This window comes from Dromaius novaehollandiae, chromosome 11 (assembly GCF_036370855.1).
Source record: "Dromaius novaehollandiae isolate bDroNov1 chromosome 11, bDroNov1.hap1, whole genome shotgun sequence".
In the NCBI taxonomy this organism is placed as follows: domain Eukaryota; kingdom Metazoa; phylum Chordata; class Aves; order Casuariiformes; family Dromaiidae; genus Dromaius; species Dromaius novaehollandiae.
In genome coordinates, this window is record NC_088108.1 from 7,035,807 (window position 1) to 7,057,798 (window position 21,992).

The 21,992-nt window shown below is 48.0% G+C and overlaps 2 protein-coding genes across 13 annotated transcripts in view; both read left to right on the plus strand.

Moving 5' to 3' along the window:
• LOC112989090 (synaptotagmin-like protein 2) overlaps positions 1 to 7,237 on the plus strand; it is a 79,794-nt gene extending 72,557 nt beyond the window's left edge. For all 5 annotated transcript variants that reach the window (XM_064518160.1, XM_026109998.2, XM_064518162.1 and 2 more), the window contains 3 exons: positions 348 to 447; positions 1,454 to 1,659; positions 3,384 to 7,237. In XM_064518160.1, the coding sequence (XP_064374230.1) occupies positions 348 to 447; positions 1,454 to 1,659; positions 3,384 to 3,529 (452 nt within the window). In that variant the 3' untranslated portion in view covers positions 3,530 to 7,237. The remainder of the gene's footprint in view (positions 1 to 347; positions 448 to 1,453; positions 1,660 to 3,383) is intronic.
• A 5,939-nt stretch (positions 7,238 to 13,176) lies between these two features.
• On the plus strand, positions 13,177 to 21,385 carry RAB39B (RAB39B, member RAS oncogene family). 8 transcript variants are annotated; one of them, XR_010391018.1, is made up of 5 exons: positions 13,177 to 13,916; positions 17,588 to 17,808; positions 18,948 to 19,055; positions 19,129 to 19,236; positions 20,937 to 21,385. XR_010391018.1 is itself a non-coding variant. In XM_064518172.1 (4 exons), exons 1-4 carry the CDS (start codon positions 13,702 to 13,704, stop codon positions 19,167 to 19,169), a joined length of 585 nt encoding a protein of 194 aa, XP_064374242.1. In that variant the 5' UTR covers positions 13,184 to 13,701; the 3' UTR covers positions 19,170 to 21,385. The 8 variants fall into 8 exon arrangements, 2 of the variants coding, with proteins under 2 accessions (XP_064374242.1, XP_064374241.1); XR_010391016.1 differs by having other exon boundaries at positions 13,179 to 13,916; positions 20,110 to 21,385; XR_010391017.1 differs by having other exon boundaries at positions 13,184 to 13,916; positions 19,129 to 19,295.
• The last annotated feature ends 607 nt before the right edge of the window (positions 21,386 to 21,992 follow it).

Below are 21,992 nucleotides of genomic sequence, written 5' to 3' on the forward strand. Positions count from 1 at the left end.
TCAGCAGCTATTACAATCACCATAGGCAATGCGGTGATGTGGTGGCAGCAGCATGCAGTCCCTCTAACCATGAGGCAGGCACAAGCTTGAGTTCACTCAGCAGTTCTTCTCCTTTGCTGCTTCAAAGCAGTGCTGGCAAGTGGTATTGGGAGGCCTCTGCAGCTGCAAGAGTGGAGAACTGGAAGTAACAATATGGGACCCAGGTAGAGGAGTGCAGAGCTCCCCAGGAAGTGAGTAGACAGAGAGGTCATGTTTCTGCTCCCTCAAATCCCCGGAGGGGAAGCCTGTCTTCTTGCTAGCTATTGTAAGGATTGACGTGAGAGTTTGTCTCTTCTCCTAAATGGCAGGTCCCAAGAATCCTCCCTCTGGTGAAGTTCACATTTGGGTCAAAGATGTCAAGGACCTGCTGCAGTTGCGTCCTTCTGGAGTTGACTCCTTTGTGAAATGGTAAGTGCATGAGCACGATCTCAGCTTTGATGTTGGGTCTGTGTCTCCAGGGAGAGGTCGAACTTACAAAGCAGTATGTTTTCTTCTTTTTTCTCAGGCTCACTTAACAGTGCTTCCATACTGTAAAGCCTGCATGTTGCCTTCTGTCCTGTAGGGATGAAAAATTGCCCTTGTTATTTGTTTGGGGCCAAACTGGGAAAATCCTTGCTGTGATAAAGCTCTCAGTCAGCCAATGTCTGTGACTCTCTGATTTTGCCTCAATAATGTCTTACTGGAAGAAATATGAGGGCACTGTGCCTCAGCCTAGTGTGTTCATGTGAAGTTGTGAATTTTATTGTGATACGGACTTCTGTGCAAAGTTTGGGAATGTGTTAGGGACTCACTAGGACTGACATAGGCAGTGCGAGCCAGCTTTGGTCTTCTCCAGCATTCAGTGTGGATGTTTTCTGCAGCCTAGGAGATAAGTTCTGCCTGTTACATGGGAGAAGGTGCTGCAAATATTCCAGAAAATTAAAAATAATTTAAAAGAATTTCAAGATTTTTTAGATATTTGAAGTGCTTACCATGTTTTCCATATATTTCAAACCCTTATGGAGTTCTCCTGAATAAAAGTTTGTTGACTAAGAATAAATATTTTGAAATGCATTCTTTGGCACTTAAATGATGAAAAGCTATGAAAACAGAAATATGTGAAAGTAATATCCATCTTTTTATTTAACATGTCGACCTGCCAAAAGCTTTGCTGGAAGCAGGAAATCTTAAAGTTTGTACCCTCCTTTCTGAAAATACTTGCTTAAAAACTGGATTTTCTTTGCAAAAAAGAATTTGGTCCAGGAATTATGAACATTTCACATTAAATCTACAGAGGCTTCTTATGTGTTGAGACCCAGTTCCTCCTTATTTCACAACTGAGACATGTTTAGACCCATGTTTAGAATTTTGTAGGAACAATTCAAACCTCAGTGACATTCTGTACTACATGCTGTATTTTTTTCTCCTCTCAAAGCTATGTGCTTCCAGACACCAGTAAGAAGAGCCACCAGAAGACCCGAGTTATAAAAAGAGACACAAACCCTGTTTTCAATCACACTATTGTGTATGATGGATTTCACACAGAGGATCTAAAGGATGCTTGTGTTGAATTGACTGTGTGGGATCATGAAAAGCTAACCAACCATTTCCTTGGAGGAATCAGGCTGGGCCTTGGGACAGGTAAGCAATTTTCTTTATATTTAAATGAGCACTGTTACCATATTGCTGAGCCACATGGTATAATGGTAAGTTGCAGAGCATCTGCAATGCATGGGGAGTCTCAATAATTGGTGTGGGTCTTGCTACTTTTACCATGCATGTTGGTCTGGAATGGAGCAGACCCCAGTACTGTGATGGCAACCCCCTGTTCCAGCGATTTCTGCCAACTCTCAGGTTTGGCAAAACTCAAGAACTCAAGCCTTGGGTCAAGTAGATGATGGCAGGGAGCTTTACTGCTGTTATCCTTCCCAAAGAGGCAGTGTTACTCATTACTATAGTGCTGCTTCTCTGAGTGAAGAGTGTTCACAGAGGAAGATGAAAATAAAGAACTTTAATGCCATGTGGGACAGCACCACCTGGTGACTCCGTTCATGTCACCTCCTCCCTTAAAATGCTTTAATAGCAGGAATAACTACTATTTGAAAAACAGGGCTAGATACACTATTTGCTCTAGTAGGGAGTCAGCACTGAGACTACGATGACTGTAACTAAAGCACAAATTGGAAAAAATGTATACTTTTTTGGTTTAGATGATATAGTGCTGAAAGACCTCAGCTGAGGTGCCCTTTGCTTCACTGGAAGAGAGTCTCTGTCTCCAGGAGTTTATGGCATGAGGTTCCAGTTCAGAGAAGGACTTAGACTTATGCTTAGTTTGAAGGGTTTTACTTTAGTGACATTACTTGCTTTTGAAGATAGGAAAATGCCCAATGTTTATAAACCTCAGTTGTAAAGACCAGATTGGACCATCTCTCATTGTCCAGCTGTCAGTCACGGAGGTCTGTCCCTTTCTAAATGTCCTGTCATGGCTTTCAGTGTACCCCATACCAAGGCTTTGACAGATTGCATGTTCAACTTTGTATTTTTGTAAGTGGGATGTCTAAAGAATTCTAAACTGAGTGTATTTATTATTAAGCAAGAGGGCTCTCTGAGGAATGAAAGACAAACAAAAGATTTCAGGGGGTTGTGAAAAAGAATAACTTGAGGGTATTTGTGAAAGGCCTGTAGTAGCTGGAAGGTCTGCCATGCAGGTGCACTTAGGTTTATTGGATTTGCTTTTATGTTCTCTGTTTTCAGTCTCTAGCATGTCACCGGGAGTGTTGTGAGCTATCCAGTGTGAAGTGGCAACAGGAATAAGCTTATGAACAAGATATAAAAATACCAGCCCCAAGATTAGCTATGAATCAAATTTAGACCTTTATCTAGTTGACAAGTAGTAGGCACATGAAAATTTGGTTGAATAATCAACTTGGAATTAAATGTACACACTTTTACAATAGCATATGTTTGATTCCTAAATAAATGAAATGTAGAGGAAGAGAATTTTGGCAGATAACCCTCCCTGTCCACAAGATCTCTTAAGGGGAAAAGCAAGCTTTTTAGACCCTCTTTACCACTCTGAAAGAAGCAAGGAAGAGCTTGAGCCCAATATTATTTTCCCTGGCAGATTATGTTTAAAGTTCTTGTGATTTGGGGCTTCTACATTGACTTCATTTTGAACTCTGGTGTAAAGTGGAGGTCCTTAGCAGAAGAACAAGAGGTGGTTAGGGTGCACCTTGCTGAGCGGCACTCAGCACCTTTTAGGCTAAGGCCCTACCTGCAGCAGTCACATCCCATTGAGTATTTCTGTATGGAGTAAAAATTCCGTGTGCTGCTCCCAACGTTACTGTCTCCTTATTCTTCCTAAGGTTTGAGCTATGGCATCTCCGTGGACTGGATGGACTCCACGCAAGAGGAGGTGGCCTTTTGGCAGGAGATGATGTCAGCTGCCAACGAATGGATCGACGGATTGCTGCCGCTGCGCTCGTTGGCAGGCAGAAAAAAACTGAAATAACCCCCCATCTGTGCTACAGAAAGGCTGAACGTGTTGGTTAGAATTAACTTCTTGCACAGAGGTGACGGAGACCATCTGTGGGCCAGACAAGTGTCAGGTTAATTAGGCAATTGATGGACAGCACTTTGGAGATGTTAAGTACCGTTTTGCCAGCAGAGGACCTAGAAGATGCTAGACTGATGCAGTGCTTGATTTTGATCAAGAAGGAACCTCGTTTGCCTTTTTATTTAATCATTTATAGTCAGTATCTTTGAATTCCATTAAGCTCTGGGAACACTGGCAGGGAAGAGGAGGTATAGATATTTTTATTTTTTTACTGTTTCTTGTGCCTTTTTTTTTTCCTGTGCAGAGATGTAGTTGTACTAAAGCTGCAGCATGGTATTATTCATACTCCCCTGCAAGTGGTACACTTTGTACTTGATGTAGAATTGCTCCAAGTCACCAGCCAGCACTGTCTGAGAATGGAAGCTTTCTGTTTGTTGCTGGTGATGATGCACCTGTAATGTGAGGAAAATTGAGATCTGAGGTGAATCTAAAGAAAGAGAGGACTATTTGAAGCAGAAAATGAAGCAACTTGAGGAGGATAACAATGAGAAATTCAGTGTATTAATTCCTTTCTGCTCTAATATGAAAGAGAGAACTGATGGTCCTGCAGGTAGTGGGATTTTGCAACCAGGGGCTGTTTTCCTAGCTTTCCCACAGGCTTCCTCAGTGACCTCAGGCAAGTTTTTCAATTAAAGGACAGTTTCAGTGCAATATAAACTAAGATGCTTGCCCAAATGTAAAGTATGGTTACGTTACTGATGTGCCAAACAGCACCTCTGAAATGCCTTGTGTGTAAAACATTTCACTATGAAATAATGATGTAGGAAATGGTCTCATGTTAGCCTGGCACAACAGATCAGGAAAGGAAGGTCTAAGCTGGGCAGGAACCCAGGAGGTCGTGGCAGAGGTAAGCAGGGTGTGAACTCATGCAAAGCGGAGCTGACAGAGCTCCAGGGACTGGGGGGGTCTTCTGCCCTCCACAGATCTCCTTGCCCCTCTAGTCTTCCTTTCACTCGATGCCGGTCAGTTGGAATTATCTTTTTGGCAGTAGCTTGCAAGTATTTTGTGTCTGGCACATTAACAGTGGCAGAGTGGCATTATGAATGCATTTTGAAATGCAGCTCTGTAATTTCTTCTTTAAATGTTCATATTGCGATTAAATAGAATGTTTTTCCTTAGTCATCAGCTGGTCTCCTTATACCTATCTTTAGCATGGTCTGAGTAACAAAAAAGCAAGCAAGAGAGGTGTTAGATGTTGTCATGTCAAAATGAACCATTTTTGCCCAAGGGTAAGTGAAATGTTATGGAGAAATATTTTTTGTAGCTATCTTACCTTAGATTTTGGCTCTGTGAATAGTTTGATATTCTTTAATGTATTGATTTTATTTTTTAACCCAAATGCAGCATAAATTTTCAGCTTAGCAAAGATGGTTGTAAAACAAATGAATGAAAACATGCATGCTAAACGCAACAAGACTTTTTTGCAAAATGACGAAATTTGGAAGATAATCACCAGCTCTTGTGGGGAAAAAACAAAGAAAGAAGATATTTTTGTGATGGGGAAAAAAGATTATACTTGAATATGTACCAGTTCTAGTACTGAAAGCACTAAGAGATAGGCCATGGAACAGCAGAATTAAATAATGACTAAACTAATAAAGGACATCAAATATATAGCATGTCAACCCAAAGATGCTCTGTATTGGCTCCAGCCTGGCATGTTCTAGTCACCAAGGTTTGGTCAGTTATTACCCCTGTGGGATAAACTAGCAATATTGGGCCTAAGGTGAGAGTTTTTAAATTATTAGCTTTACCTGTTTAGGTGCTGAATGTGTAAGTGTTCATGCATATGAATAATTTAAGTACTATGAGGAGCCCTGCTCATCAGAGTGGGTGGTTTGCTGTCACGACGTTACTTATCTGCAGGACGGCTGCTCTCACACCAAGCACTTCCCAATCCCGCAGGGCTCTCGCCGTGCCGGCAGGATTTCAGCCACGGCCCGTGACGCCTGGGGCCTCTCTGCAGGGTCGGTTGGGTCTCGTCTTGGGAGGGTTCGACTGATTTCTCTGCGTGGCAGAAATGGAGTTACCTGCCTGCTGCTCCTTCTCACGTGCAGCTTTAGCACGCGCGGTTGCCATGATTTTGCCAAAGCTACTGTTTCCATCAGTGGAGCTGGAAACGTTTGTGTTGGTGTTTCAGAAAATTAACATCTTCTTCAGTTAGAGGTGCAGATAAAGGGAGGAAAACGGTGTCTGCAGGCCAGCTTCTTCCCAGAGTTGCTGCTTATGTGAATTTGGCCTGAGACTTTGTGAAAAGAGTATTTTTGCATTCAGATTCCATTGAGGATTTTTGTTAATCTTTTGGTGGCTTGTTTATTTAAATTAAGCCCTGATTAACTTAAGAAGCTTTCTTTGGTATTTAATAGCTTATCAGAGTAAAAGATTACACTGCCAAACCATGTTCACTTTTGTAACGGAGTCGTACTTGAGGTGATAAAACTTGCGATGCCGTATCTGTTTCGCTTAGTACGTAGAAAGCACTTTATCAGCAAAAACTGTAAGGCACTTCGTGCTATGAGGAGGACGAGGGAGCTCGCGGATACCAGGCGCGCGGCCTCTGTGCGTGTGGCTTGTGATGCTGACGCCTGTCACCTGTGAATCTTGCATGTAAGAGAAAGTCTGCTCTGGCCTCTGGGTAGGTGCCTGTGGTCGCATGAACTGGGGTTAATTTAAAAAAAAAAAAAACCCAAAAAACAAAAACAGATCAAGAGTTTTCTGTGTTTATTAGTTCATTGTAGAATGGGTTAAGTAAAGTTTTGTAAGAATGTAGGATTTTATGTATCTGCTAAATGTGTTTAAGAGACTCATGTCCCCACATACGAGCGTGGCGCGACCGGCGAAGCCCGTGGGAGCTGCGTGGCCCTGGCGCAGCGGGCAGCTCCCCGGCAGCGATCCCTCGCCGGCACCGCCGCGGCCCCAGGGCCTGGGGAGGCCTGCGAGGTGGCAGGTTATGGCTGGGACCCCTCGGCAGCATCATAATAAAATAAAATAAAATAAAATAAAATAAAATAAAAACCTCGGTGTCTAAAGTAGAGCTGGGCAACTGCTTTCCATGGGTGTTCCACATTTCAGAGTGAATGTGCTTCCTTCGAGTTTATGCCTTATTTGTGTATCTTTTTCTCGAGAACTTTGCAAACAAGAGAAGGAGAGAAAACAAGAGTATCGGAAGTATTTCTGCCTAATCAGGCAAAGGTAATATGTGGTCTATGTCCATTCAGAATTGTTCACTTTACAAGTATCAGAAACCATCAACAAATAGTTTAGAAACTCAAGTGAAGAAAAGAGAGGATTGCTGACTCTTACATCCAGCGAGTGTCTCAGAGGAGACAGGAAAAGAAGTGGCTGAATTAATTATCCATTACTAAATATTTGCTCAGCTCTATCCTTCACCAAGACTGAAGGAGAGGAAAACTGAAGCACCATAGAGATTCAGGGAGAAAAGTACTAGAACTGCTGGCTAAATAAATCCATGTAATAACACAATTTATTGAAATAAAAAATGCTGTATTTTTGCAGGCTTGTTAAATTAACTGAAAAAAAAATGTATCAAATAAACCAGTGTATCAAAAACTGAATAAATAAACACACTTTGGTTCCTGATAACTAAGAGTGTGCCTATTCAGCACTTGGTTGGTGGGTGTGTTTGATTCGGCTGTTTTGCACTTTAACATCTTTGATCGCTTAATCCTTTTTTTCTTTTCTTTGTTAACCTGTCCCCTTTGCACCCCTCAGGTGTCCCCGTTGCCTGCTGCTCGCGTTCGAAGGGCCGCCCGAGGGGAGCCGCCGCTGGCCGGAGACGTCGGGGAGCTCGCGTTGAAGCGCCGTGCGGCCGCGACGCCGCTGCCAGGTGGGCGCTGCCGGAGGCCGCTGCCGTTTCCCCCACGGAAAGCGCCTGCAGCAGAAGCCCCTTCCCGGGGAGCGGCAAGCACCCTTCTCCGTGGGCTGCGACCGGGAATGGGTGCTTACTGAAGCAGGCAGATACCTCCTTTCTAAAATGCTGTAAGCCCATCTCGGGGCAGGGCTTGTCTCTGGGCTGTGGCAATCCAGCCTCCGGTGTGTGCTGGAAATAGCTAGACCGGCCCTGCTTTAACAGATCGTTTTAGAAGGAGGGGAGACCTGGGTATGAAGACATTTCTGCTGGTCTATTTTCAGAATATTTCGCGAGACTGCAGTCAGGATTTAGTGACTTATTTGGCATCCTCTGTTTTCCAAAATGGAAAGTATACAGCAACACAAAGCCACAGGGTCCTACACCCTGCAAAGCCAAAAAGCCCTTCACAATTAGTCCTCAACAGGCACTGCGGCTTGTCATGAAAAGGTTTGTCTTTGCAGGTGTAGGACAGAGCAAACACAAGTACACTTTGCCTTGTCTCACTGTACAGAACAGTCTGTGCTGCCGCTAAACTTGGGATGCTACCAGTAGGAACAGAAATCAGACGTCACGCATGTAGCAACCCGTCGTGCCGTCCTGCTCGCTGCCAGCAACTGTAAGTGGCTCTTGAGCTGTGACTGAGCCGTCTGAGCTCTGGTCTCGGAGGGGAAGCCGAGGCACGGTTTCCTGCAGTGTAGGCAGCTCAGACACCCACTCTGTAGGAAGAGAAATCGCAATAACCTCTTTTCCTTTCCTCTTCTCTCTCCCACTCACCATTACTAATTCATCCTGATTGTAATGGCTGTTATTTGCTCTAAGCAGATCCTGTTCTTCTTGGGAAGACATGAACAGCTACAGGGACCTAATAGTCCTAGCAGAGGGAGTATTTGTTCTCGGATGCAGGGTGACTCAGTCAGACATAATGATCCTTTGAGAGGAGACCCACTTTTTCGGCCAGCCAACCTATGACCTTTTTGATGTGATGATAATCTGAAATGAGACACAGGGGCTGCATCTGGACTAAGCCATCCCACTGTAATGAGCTGACATTTAATTTACTGTCACAGGGAAACGTTTTACGAAGAGTGGCAAGGTCTCTTCAAACACCCGGCCAGCCCTTGCTGTCTGTGGTGGCCGGTGGGGCTGTCCTGCGTGCTGTGTGCACCGCAGAGTGGCCCTGGCACTTCCAAGGATGCAGGGACAAACTTAGCGCTGCGCAGGTCCACCCATGTGGACCTCGCTATACCAGAGCTGCTTCTCCCCATCCCATCAGGTTGTGGAGCAGATGCTAACGCTGCCATGAAGCACTGCCATTTACCCCAAAGGCCGTGTGTCTTTTGGCTGTGGTTTTGTGTGTCTCCTGCGTCCCCACATCAGCAAGCTCCTGGCCAGCTTTGCAACCCCATCTCTCCAGTACCGTTCTGCTCGGGGAGGAGTGGAGTGAGGAGGAGGCAGAGCCTCCTGCTCAGGGGACGGGGCAATTCAAGCCATCTGAAGTCAGGCAGCTGCTCGGGGCTGGTTGCCTGGTTTCTCAACAGCCAAGGGAGGGAGAGCAGCGGCGGCAGAGGGCAGTTCAGCTCATCAGGCTGGAGGGGATGAATTGCTCTCAGGATGTCCCTGTTTCTCTCTGTTGGCTCCAGAAGGAGCTTAAACACCTAGTTTAGAAGAGATGTTTAGGTACTGTGTTCCTGTATTAATGTGACCATTAATATAAAGCCAGCATCACTCAGCCATGACTGTATTTACGAGGCACGTGTCTGCCTTATTGCCTCTGATCTGAACATGGTGTGACACTGGGGGACTAGTGACCCCTCTGCAGGATGCCACCTCTGGAGGCTAACCAGCATGCTTGGAGCTACCTGGGTGCACTAGACTCCACTGCTCAACAGAGACATTTTTGCCGACAGGTTGGAGTTTGGGGTGGGGGGTTTAGACAAGTTTCCCGGGGACAGAGGCTGTCCCTGGCTGCCAGTCTGCTGCTAAAGTCCACCACTACGAAGGGTATCTGAGCCCTGCCAAAAGCCAAGGTGGGACAGAAGTGGCCCAAGTGTCTCCTGGCACTGTGCCACAGTCTGTGGTTTCCCTGCGCCTCTGCCGTTGGAGGCTGTAGAGCTGTCACCTCGGCACAAAGGAGCCCTAAATTACTGTCCCAGTGCCGGCTGTCAGCTGGGCTGTCAGCTCCTGAGCGCTGCGTGGTGCCCGTGGCTTAATCCTTGTCTGCATCGCCCTGACAAACTGCGGGCATCATCTAAATAATAAACATTAATGCCTTCCCTCTGTTCCTGGGTTTTACAGCGGCATGCACCAGCTAGTGCTTTGTGTACGCAATCACTTCCCTGTCGATAGTGTAATCTGTCTGGGCGTCACATCTCCTAGACATGCCTAATTTAACAGGGATGGTTTTTTGGCCCTAGCTAATAAATCGCTTGCTACTTACAGTTAGCCAGCCCCGTTCTCATCACTCCCATCACACTGATGTGTGGCCTGCAGCATGCTGTGCGGCTTTCAGTGAGTGACGGGTCTCTGGCCGGTTTGGCGGTGTACGCTCGCAGGGCACCCACCGGCTGGGTGCAGTTTATCTCAGCAGCGCTGAGGAACTCCATCGCAAGCAGAGTTTGGAGTAAAACCCCTGCCAGAGAGACGCACCAGGTCTTGCTCCAGCTGGCACCAAGGTGAGAAGGCTGTGTGTATTGGGCACCTGGATTTGGATGGGTATAATGAATCCTGAACAGGTGCATCAGGTCCTAGATTAAAAGCATTGCCTCACAAGTGCAGAGCTCGTCGCTCAGAGATTGCCTGTATCAGGAGTCGTCAACCAGAGAGGAAAAAAAAGTGGGGAGAGCTATCTATTTTCCAGGCCTGACAGTGACTGGGTGAGATCCCTATCACTGAAGTTACACTGGTATAAAACCAACTGGGCCTAGGTCTTGGCTCTTCAGGCTGTGGGTTCGGGTGCTTTGGTTCACCAGCATGTTGAAATCGATGCCTCACTGACGCATTGCACCTTCACAGGTTCAGGCACAGGCACAGGCCCTGGCTCTCCGAGCTTTGCACAGGGCTTCAGAGCGCAGCTGAGAGCGAAGCTGATGGGTGCCACTTAGAAATGGCATTTCAGCGACAACCCCTCACCGGCAGCGCTTTCCCTGCTGCGGCAATGCAGGGGGTTTGCAAAAGCCCCATCTGAGCATCTCCTTAGAGCTTCATCACCTAGCACTAAAATAAGAAATATCTGCTCCCATAGCTACAGATACAGCTAGGTAACAAGGGAGGCTCTTGTTTGCTAGTCCTCTCCCTTTTTGCCCCAGTTTTCTTGCCTTAAAATAAGGTTTCTAAGTAATAAATACCCACTCTCATAGCTGATACATGGCTCTTTTCCACTTTGCAGAGGAGCAGCACCCAGGTGTACAGAGGAGGCTCTTAGGAAGGACTTGACCCAACCTCCACCAGTCAGTGCAGGGCTTGAGACGGCACCACGCTAGTGCCTACACGGGAGCAGCCCTTGGCCTGTTGCAGCAAAGCCGGGGGCTGGTTTTGACCCAGTTTATAGCATCCTACCGAGGCTGCCGGGACATTCAAGAGCCCAACTCCTTCACTCGTGCCAAGGTAGTTTTTGTGGCCAATTAGCTTAATGCACCTCCGTATGACCGTTCATACTGCTGTTACTGTCGGCAGGCTAGGTGGGATGCACAGGTAGGAGGAAACGCCGTGGGAGCGCCACTGGCCAATGCCAGAGATGGCTGCAGAGCACCCCAGAGCAAGGTAGCGCTTCCTCCGCGCTCCAATTGCTCCCATCCGCGCACATGCCCGCCTGCACCCACAACCCTGCTTCTGCGGCAAATCTAGGTTACTCTTCCTTTCAGATACCAGTTTTTCCATTTTCTAAAACTGTACGAGAACAAAGGCTCTCCCAGGATCTCATTTTCTCCTACCTTCTCGGTTGCTGCTAATTAATAGCGTGGCTGCCTAGTCACGCAGCTTGTGTTCATCTATATGCATGTGTTTGGAGGAGACGAAAATAATACCTGCGTGGTGAGATCCTGCATGTTTATTTGCTGGGGAAAGTGGGTCCCGGGTGCTCCAGGAAAGCCATGTTTTTTCCTTGAGTTACTACAGCAGCTGCTGGGCACCATCCCACCCATTCGAGCCCTCCCGGCGACACCGCTGCTCGGTTCACTCGCAGGCTGTCAGGGAGCCAAACCCGGTAACCACAGGCCGTCTCTCCTGTGCTCCCCTCCTGCTGTTTCGCGTGACACTTGGCTGTCAGAAATTGCCCCAAAGCAGTGCTAAGAGTGGAACAGCAACCTTGACTTTTAGGAGTGCTTTAAAAGCCCAGCGCCGGCTTCAAACCCACGAGAGAGCGGGAATGGCGGGGGCTGTGTAGGGGGAGGAGAAGCGAGAGAAAAACAGTTAAGAGCAACCACAATTTGTTGTGAGATTGAAGTAATGGGCATCAAAGACTCAGAAATCATACAGTAAAACGCAACAGATCCCCACAAAGTATCCCTGGCAATGAATCACTGGTTAATGTACAGATAACCTGGATTTATAGGTTTAATATTATTCTGCTGCACTGTTTCTGTTGCTGTGCAGATTGCTTCATCAGTTTGCTTTACTGTCCTGAGGTAAAAATGCAACAATTCTGGTTTGTTATTGTCTTTAATAAATACATTGCATTTCAAATGGCATTAAAAATAATTCCCTGCCATTTTTTCTCCCAAGACTAGAAATGGTCTAATGTCCTAGTCCAACTGGCAAGCTGGCTGACTAGCTTGTACCTACATAAATGCCCATTTTTGAAGCGCCACTGAATGTAATAGTCACTATGACTGTACTGTGTATTTCATTAGCAGTATGTATGAAGAATGTCTTATAATGAAACTGCTTTTCTAAAAAAAAAAAAAGCCTTTTCTAAATTAAAAAGCATCAATTTTACTCCTTTTCTTTCAAAACATGGCTTAAAACACACATTTTAAGACTGTTTTCAATAATCACACTGGATCATTTTCCCCTCCCGAGATGACAACTCTGCTCCGGCAGGCGCCGAGCTGCCCGGCGTGCCGGCTCTGCCGTCCCCACAGCCCCACGGCAGCGTGGCCGCCGGGCTCCGCTCGCGGGCGCCCGAACCCTGAGGCTGCTCGTGCGGACCCTGCGCTGGGCACCCACGCCGGGCAGAAGGTACGGCCCCGCCGGCCGGCTTCGGGAGCCCCGGCGCTGCGCCTAGCCTAGGCGGAGGCCAGGCCCTGGTCAGACGGAGCGAGCGAGAAGTGCGTTTCTTAAGATTTATGGTATTTAAGCTGCTAGGTATTTGATTTCCGTGTTTTTGAGGCTGCAGACACGCCACACAGACGTGCTGGGTTTCATTAGTCTAGCAGTAACGTAACTTATTATTAACACTTCCCAGCTTTCCGAGGGACGTGCAGGCAGGAGCAGGGCCTGCACGGCCCAGGCGCAGGCCGGGACCCTCGGTCCCCGCTCCTCGCCGCCGAGCCGGGACCGCCCGCCCTCCCTCCGAGGGGGACATTTCACCGCGAACGCGGTGCGCGGCCGCGCGCAGGTGCCCAAATCACGGCGAAAACCACCCCGGGGCTGGCGGCGGTAACGGCCTCGTCAGCCCCGCGTGCCCGCCCGCGCGCGGCGGGACCCCCGGCCTCCCGCCTCTCCCCCGCGCGGCGGCGGCGCGTTCCGGGGGTGCCGCTCTTCCAGGCAGTGCGGTAGCGCGCGGCGAGCGGGGCGGCCGCCATTGCATCACGGCGCGCCCCGCGCCCGGCCGCGCCTCCATCTCGGCGCCCGGCACCGGCGGGGGCCCCGCGGCCGCGGGAGGGGAACCGCGCTCCGCCGCTGCCCTCGGAGCCGCCAGCGCGCGTCCGCTCGGCCCGCGCCCCCGGAGCCGGCGGCGGGAGAGGCCGCAGCGGCGCTGACGGCCCGGTGGCACAAAATGGAGCCGGCCTGAGCGCGGCCCCGGCAGCGTGCCCCCCCACCCCCACCCCCACCCCGCGGGCTCCCCCTGCCGGCCGGGCGGCCCCTCCCCCCCGCCCCCCCAGGCGCCCTCTGCCGGCCGGGCGGCCCCGCGCCTGCGCGCCACGGGCTCGGCGCGGCGGCGGCGGCGGCGGCGGCGGGCGCGGAGCGGCGGCGGGGCCGGGGCCGGGCATGGGCGGCGCGGGGCCGGCGCGGCGCTGAGCGGGGCCGGCGCGGCAGCATGGAGGCCATCTGGCTCTACCAGTTCCGCCTCATCGTCATCGGGGACTCCACCGTGGGCAAGTCGTGCCTCATCCGCCGCTTCACCGAGGGGCGCTTCGCCCAGATCTCCGACCCCACCGTGGGCGTGGACTTCTTCTCCCGCCTGGTGGAGATCGAGCCGGGCAAGCGGATCAAGCTGCAGATCTGGGACACGGCCGGCCAGGAGCGGTTCCGGTGAGGGCGCGGCGCGGCGCGGGCCTGAGCGGGGCCTGCGCGGCGGCGGCGGCGGTGGCGGGCCCGTCCTGCGGCGCGGGCGCCGCAGACAAAGAGGGGCCCGGGGGGGCCGGGGGGGCCTCGGGGCAGGGCGGCGACGGGGAGGCCGCGGCCCGGCGGCGCGAGGTGGCGAGCCGTTGCCGCCCCCCCGCAGGGCGCTTTCCGCCCTCCGGGACTCTGAGCAGCCTCTCTGGGCTGCCGCTGCCGCGCTGCACCGGCTGGCCCGAGGACTGTTTTCGTTGCATTCAATAGGCAAAATCTCCCCTGCCCCCAGCCCTCCCACCGCCTCCGGTTGCATCTGTGACACTGGCGTGTGGCCCGGGATGTGCAGCAGTCGGTCCTCAGCGGCGACTGCTTTAATGCCGTGCAGCCTCTCAGGGCCGGGAGCTGGGGCTTCACTGCGCTTTGGCTTTCAGCTGCATCAGGTCCCAGCCGTGGATAGGGGGATTCAAAGGGTCCCTGGCTGAGGTCTTCAGAAAACATGCCTGTGTGACGGCTCCTGCTTGCGCTTCTGCTGTAAAGAGCAAAAGCTGTTGGATGGCTTCAATTTTTTCTTTAAAACATGGGGGAGTTCGGGGCCCCGGGGCTGCTTACCCGTAGTGATGCCGGGTGACCCCGGCGGCTCGCGGGTTGTGCGACTGATGAGCAGCGACCTGCGGTTGCGAGGGCAGGCTGCGCGTGGAGAGGGGCAGCCGCGATCAAAGTGCGAGGGGCAGGAGCAGTGACACCAAAATGCACACTGCTCAACTTTGAAATGCCCTTGCCAAAGCACAGACTTGGATTTGCTACGTGAAGAGATACAGGGAAAGTGAGCAAGCCCCATTGCCTGTATGGCATGTGGTACAGTATGAATAGGTCAAGCAAAAAAAAAAAAAATCTGTTTTGTATTTTTTCCTTCCAAGTCACCATTAGCATGATGAGAAATCGTGCCCATAGAGATCAATTTTACAATACTGTGAATGTTTTCAAACTGTAGAGGCTCTTGGGCTTCTCTTGCAGGCTCTTTTTCTTGGTGAAAGGCAAAATACAGTTATTACTGAAATAAGCTGAAGCCTCTCAGGCTTGTGGGCATAGACAAGAAGCACAGTGGTGCATGTGCTCTACAGCACCCTCAAACTTTTTTGTCATAGCTCAGCGAATTTCATAAGAAAGGTGCTTTTTCACAGAGCTCGCTATTTTGAGCCCTGCATTTCCTGTCTGCTCATCAGTAGTTTGACAGCTGTCTGCCAAGGAAGAAAGCAGTGTAGGTAGTAGTCCTGCAGACACCTTGCTGGCATCCTCTGGTTTTATCTGTGCTGTTTTACTCTTCCGGATGCCTGTTGGGAGCTCGCTCTCACACTGCATAAATGAGAAGCAGTTTCCTTGCAGTGAAGCTTAAATTATAGCTAAGCATGTGCCTGTTTTGCCAGCCCAAATACGTGCTCTTTTGGGACAGCTTTGCGGCTGTTTTGGAGTGGTAGAAGAATGGGGTCCAATTCTTCCTGGATCTGACAGGTTCTGGCCATCTCTGGCTGTGCTACTTGCTTGTCTCAGACGTGATGTTGGGTAATGCTAACAAAAGCCGAAGCAAGTGCAGCCTGTGCTCGTGGAAATGTGTACCACCAGCTCCAGGAGAGCTGTTTCCTTCTAGCCAGCAGCTCTCTCTCGGCTGGAGGGAAGGACTCGAACCAACAGCACAGGACCCCCGGTACAAGAGCCCCCCCGCGAGTGCATAGCAGAGCAAAGGAGAGGTCCCAGAAAGAGGCAAAAGCTTTGCGAGAACTTGCTCAGAGTAGGTGTGAGCCCTTGTGCTGTTCTGCTTGTGTAACTATAGCTTTTATAAGTGCAACTTGTATCAGTGTGGTGGGAGGAGGGGACATAAGAGCTGGATACCAGTCTGGCAAAGGCATTGGGGAGTGAAGGACAGCATGAAGCCAGTATAGTTTGCTTGCTGCGGATGGTGAAGAAAGCAGTCTGTGGAAAAGGCTTTAAGAAAAGGCACTGAGACCTTCACCTAGTTTTACCTCAGCACAGCGCTCAGCTTAGATCCTGTCATGTATTTCAGAAGTACCTGAGGCATTGCTGATGTTGGCAAGAGGCGCCAGGGCTGAGGCACTGAACGCAAGGGAGAAGCAGAAACTCCTGTAGCAGTGTGGGGTGAACTCAAGCACCAATATCTGCAGCTGGCACGATAGCAAAAGGCAGATCTAATTCCCTCAGTGCCAAGTGTGCAGAGTTACTATTGTCCCTGAGCCAGAGAACTGGGACAGGAGAAATCATCCAAATGCACAAAACATCTCTCCCCCCCCACACCCCCCCGCTTTCTTCTGTGTTTGGCTGTGGATTTTCTCCCATCACTCCATGCCACACTGCGTGTTTGTTGATAAAGCAAAACTGGAGCACTTCAGTTATTCCTTTTTTTTTTTTTTTTTTTTGAGGCAGTTTCTCTAGATACGCAAGCACTGCAGGACCGACTAACCCCTAACAACAGTCTTGCATGACCAAAGAGAACTTGTCCCAGGGTAAAAATGGAGCAGTGCTTACATTTCCCAGAAAGGCCCCAGTATAAAATCCTCCAGCAACTGAAATCAATCATTGCTCCTGGATTTAGAATTAATCCATGACTTTGCACAAGGACCACAGTTTTACAGCTTCTTGTTTTTTCCAAGTGTAGTAGTCACTGAACTGTAACTCTGCTCAGCCTGCCATTCGCAGCTTTGCTCGGCAGACCTGTCTGTGGTAGCTGATTTCATTTGCTGTGTTAAAATCTGCCCTTGCTCAGAAGAATTGTGCAAGATGCTATCCAAGTCCCAGCCTGTGGTTTGGGGATTTTTTTTGCTTAATGTTTTCAATATTTGGCAGGAACAAGATCAACAGTAATACAGATTTCCCTAGGAAGCTGTTGTATCATTTTGCTGTTACACGGGAGCTAGGCCTGGATGTGCCTGTTGAGTGTGTTAGCGGCGATGGTGCGTGCTGTCACTTTGACAACTGGCGTAGTGGGAGATGTTGCAGGGAGTGGGTGGCTGTATCTGTGCGTGTGCCGAGGCCTGCGTGTGTGGTGGGGGAGCCTACAGCGCCATGGTCTGCCTTCCAGCTTTGTAACCTCCCTCTTTGCCTTTTACAAGTACCGCTCATACAGTATGTGCTTGGTTCCAGGAAAAAAAAAAAAAAAACTTTCATTTGTTACAGTGCTGCTAAAACAATGGGTCAGTCAAGACAGTCAAAGCAGTTACACCTGGAGGGCTCCGTAGTCTAACAGTGAAGGGCATACTGAAATCCATGCTAGAAAATGGAGACCAAAAACGTTGGGAGGCAGAGAGGGGATTGTGAACAGAGCAGTAATAAACCACTGGGACAATTACCCAAAGGCGAGACATGCAATTCTCCATTGCCTGTAGTCTTTAAGCCAAGATTAGCTGTCTTGCTGAAAGAAAAGTTATATAGAGCACAAACAGAAGTGGTAAGATGTTACTGAATGAAATGCTCTCGCTTGTATTCTGCCTTCTTAAGCAGATGTGCTCAGAACTGCACCATTTGGATTAAGAAAAAAATGCAAAATAAACAAACCATCAAAAATATGCCAAGTTTGCTCTGCACTTCCTCCCATATAGCTGTAACTCATGCTTCTCCTGTGGATCGTTCTTTTCCAGGTCCATCACCAGAGCCTACTACAGGAACTCGGTTGGCGGACTCCTCCTCTTTGACATTACAAACCGCAGGTCCTTCCAGAACGTCCACGAGTGGCTAGAAGAGACAAAGGTGCATGTCCAGCCGTACCAGATTGTCTTTGTTTTGGTAGGTCACAAGTGCGACCTTGACACACAGCGGCAAGTCACCAGGCACGAGGCTGAGAAACTGGCCGCTGCATATGGTATGAAGTACATTGAGACCTCAGCTCGGGATGCCATTAATGTGGAGAAGGCCTTCACTGATCTGACTCGAGATATATACGAGCTTGTTAAAAGGGGGGACATTTCAATCCAGGAGGGATGGGAAGGGGTAAAGAGTGGGTTTGTCCCAAATGTAGTGCACTCTTCAGAAGAAGTGGTGAAATCAGATAGGCGATGCTTGTGCTGATCTCTTCTAGTGAGGAAAAGTGGTGATGAACTCTACTAACCACCTGTATTCTATTAAGTGAACTCAGTGTGACAGACGGGAGTAACCCTCCCCTTGTGAACAGCCTCCCACATTGTTTTGGACACCAAGAGAACAGACCCAGGAAAGACATGTTCTGTTCCACATAACCTTTCAGAATTGGGAGCAACAAACCTAACTGAGAATGAGTGAGGGTGCATGTGTATGTTGCAAGGAGACAGGAAGCAGAAAGGAGTGGGAGCAAGAGAGAGTGCGTACACAAGCAGATCTGAATGAGGTGGCACATGCCAGGGAACTGCATGATGTCCTCTTTTAAGTAAAGCTATAGCTCCATGCTGTCTGTTGAGGCCACAGTATGGATAGTTTAGTAGTATCACACACTGGCAGAAAGAGAAAGAAAGAACATCTTGGTTTGTGGCAGCTGTTTATTACCAAGAAGATATAACAGCAGCAGAAATATTTTCTCATAAGGCCAATGCTACAGGAAAAGAGTTTACTGAAAGGGTATACACACTTCTGAAGTTTCTTTTTTATGTTCTTGAAACTAGTTCAATATATTAAAGACTATTATGAAGGATTTAAAGAGGAAAATAATAGCTAGTTAATTGGTAATTAAAATTTAAATGATACCCCTCCCCACCCCCCCCATAGTGTTTTCCTTGCTGTGCTGAACTGGGATTCTAAGTGGCGACTGCTGCTCCAGTTGTAATTATTCAATCAATATTTAAGTATTAACTGCCTAGATGATTAATCTGAAAATATCCACAGTTCAGGGCTAGCCAGTAGAGTTAAGCGATCAGGAGCATGAAGCCAGAAACACGTCCTCATATTCTGCATCTTAAGGCTAGGGTGTTGCAGCCGGGTGGGACACACCGGAAGTTCTGTCGTGCCATCTATGTGTCGCTGACCTCTCAGGTGTCTTACCAGCCAAGGCCACAAGGAGAAATGGAAAGGAGGAGGAGAAAAAAAAAAAAAAAAAAAAGCATGTAAAGCTTAACTCAGGTGCATCAGTCATCCTCAAAGGTGAGATTTGCTTTTAAAGATGTTAAATAGCATGGAAAGCAGCAGCTTCCATCAGTACTTTCTGCTGTTAAAGTGTCATTTTCTTTCTTGGCATCGGTGGAAGAAGAGCACTAGAACTGGGAAGGAGCAGCACAGAACAGAAGTGTCTGAGCGGGTGAGAAGGAAAGCCACAAGAGACACAGTAAGAGGAAAATTTCTTTTCCTCCCTGTTTTAATTTGACAGAGGAAGATCCATCTCAGGTTGGTCATCATGGGTTGGTGGCTGAGTTACAAAGGCTATGCATAGGTGGCCATTTTATGGGAACGCCATTCACCACTTGAGCTTTGCTTCTGCTAAGTTTCAGCTTAAGCTTTTGAAGTGCAGCAGGGTAACCATGCCCCTGTAGCAAACCTGGGAGATTTAACCTACTGAACAAACAAACAGGACTACTATAGTGACATTTATTCAAGCTTGCAAGCTTTCACACCAAACTACCTGGGGGTGGGGGGAGGGATTAGGTGAAACCCCAAGAAGCATGTGGTGTTCAATTTCAGGCCTCTAAGTAGGTAATAGTACAATACTTGCTTCTTTAAGCTAAACCGTCTATGAAAGTGTGAGTTTTCCTAGTTGCTATTGAGCTGTTTCTCTGGACCTTTTCCCATGGTTTGCAGCACTTGAGTGAGTCTTTTTGGACAATATCTGTGGTTTCCATATTAGAGCTGTTCAAACAAACAAGTGAAAAAAAATAACGGTTTTGTTTTCTGCGTTCTGGAAACAATTTCAGTTCCTGGACTCTATGGGCAAGCAGCAGAGTTGTACCTGCTGGGAGGGCACTGGTAGCAAAGTAGAGCCAGGGAGGAGTGGCAACAGTCTCGCACATTTTGGGAAGCTTGTCACTGCCAAGGACCCCTGGTCAAGTCTGAAACTGGCTATAAATACATTGAAAAACCTTATGCTAAGGCACATTAAATTGCAGGCAGAATCAGTGATGGTTGGGTTGTGCGTCCTAAAGATGCAAAAAAAAAAAAAACAAAAAAAAACAAAAAAAACTCTTTACAAAAAATCTCTTTCTAGGTAAGCAAAGCTGGAGAAGACTGATGCAGAGAGAGCCACGAGAGCTTGGCTACCGTGGGCGCTCTACTTGCAGCTTCTGCTGACACCAATGGAGAGCACAAGGTCTCTTCAAATCAGGACCATTAGTCATGTTTTGACTAATGCAAGGACAAACGGATAGAAGAGAGTCAGTTCCTTTACTCTTTGAATGATAAGTAGGCCAAACAACCACTTCAGCCTCTCAGGGTACAACTCTGCTCAAGAGGTGTGTCTTGGATCACCTAGCTGAAGGCCAAGCTGGCCTAAAAGCTGAGCTTGAGTGATACATTAAAGACAGCAAAACTTTTGGATCTAGCAGAGTTTTAGCAATATCAACATTTTTTTAAGCCGCCATGCAGGAACCTGGCCAGTGGGGGGGAGGGGGAAGACCACCTTTCACTCTGTATGCTATAAAGACAACCAGTACTTCATTTAATGAGTTTGGGACATTCCCCCTTTCCTGCTTCCAGAGAGAAGTTCCAGAAAGCCTAAAAAAGTAAGTGCATTCAGGCCTTAAGAGTAAATCTTGAATTTATAATACAAGTATCATAATTCTAAAATGGAACAGTACAGAAGAAAATGTATGCAGTCTTAACTACTTAGATGTAATAAATGGTTATATTAAATGATAGAGAAATCATTATATACATCTTTTTCTAATTCCTTGCATTTTCTAGACAGCTTATTAAAAATATAGGAAATGTAGATTCATCTGTACAAAATTTGGGATGTTTTTTCTAAGATGAAGAACTTACAGGCTATGCTAAGAATTCTTTTCTAACAACTGGTTTTAATGCTTTGACTTCTAGCGCAAGAGGGATTTAGGGAAGTCAGAAGGTGACACCTTTCACAGGATAAAGGTCAGAAGCTCTTTTACTCTAGGACAAAAAAAAAAGCTAACTTTGTGGTCGTTACCACACATTAAAAACAGTCTGCATGTTAGATGACTGAAATTGCTCAGAACCTCCAGAATAAAAGTATACTATAAACCTTTCCTTGCTTTCTGTTATGCACTGTAACGAAATGTGAAAATAATGCTGTATTTAGCTGTATGTGATTGAAAATATGCTTGTATTTAGCAAAATGGTTACTATGTGATAATGTGAAATTCAAAACTTGTAAAGAAACTGGTGTTTTTTTCCCCCCCCTTCCCCATTCTTTATCAGTAGCCCTCTAGTACCTGTACTACAGCAACCTTAACTGAAAATCTGATATGGACTAGCTCAACAATAAACAGCAGACACTCTTTGCAACAGTATCCGCTATACATTTTTCCTCTAAAGGTCCAATGATTAGATCTTTAAAGCCAGGCACCTACCTTTGAGAAACACTGTAGCCATTCTATAAAAAGCAAAAAACAAAAAACCCCACACCCCCAAACAAACAACCTGAAACATTTCATTTCACCCTTGCATGTATAGCAACTGTTACATCCAAACCTACATCCCACAGTAGTGGGGGGCAGGAGGCAGAAGCACCTTAGTCTCTCCATGAGGACCTTCCCTGCAGGTAGGACTAGTTTCACAGGAGCCAGCACAGTTTATGCACGCTGACATCTTGTTCTTACAGTAATGAAGATTTAACTGCAAAGGACAGATCAACACTGGACAGAGATCCACCATCTGCAAGCTAGAGTTCTTGTCTACATTTTTTTTTTTTTGCTTGATATCTAAAAATACCAGACTTATATAATTGCCATGGCCATGTCTCCCCCCTCCCCCCCCCAAAAAACCCCCCAGGTACCTTTTGAAGCTGCTGGCCAATTCCAGCTCTGCTGCCCCCCCCCCCCCCCGCCCTAATACAAAACATTAGGTCATTGGTAATCGTACGCAGTACTTTTGCCAGCACATAAATGCTTAACTCAT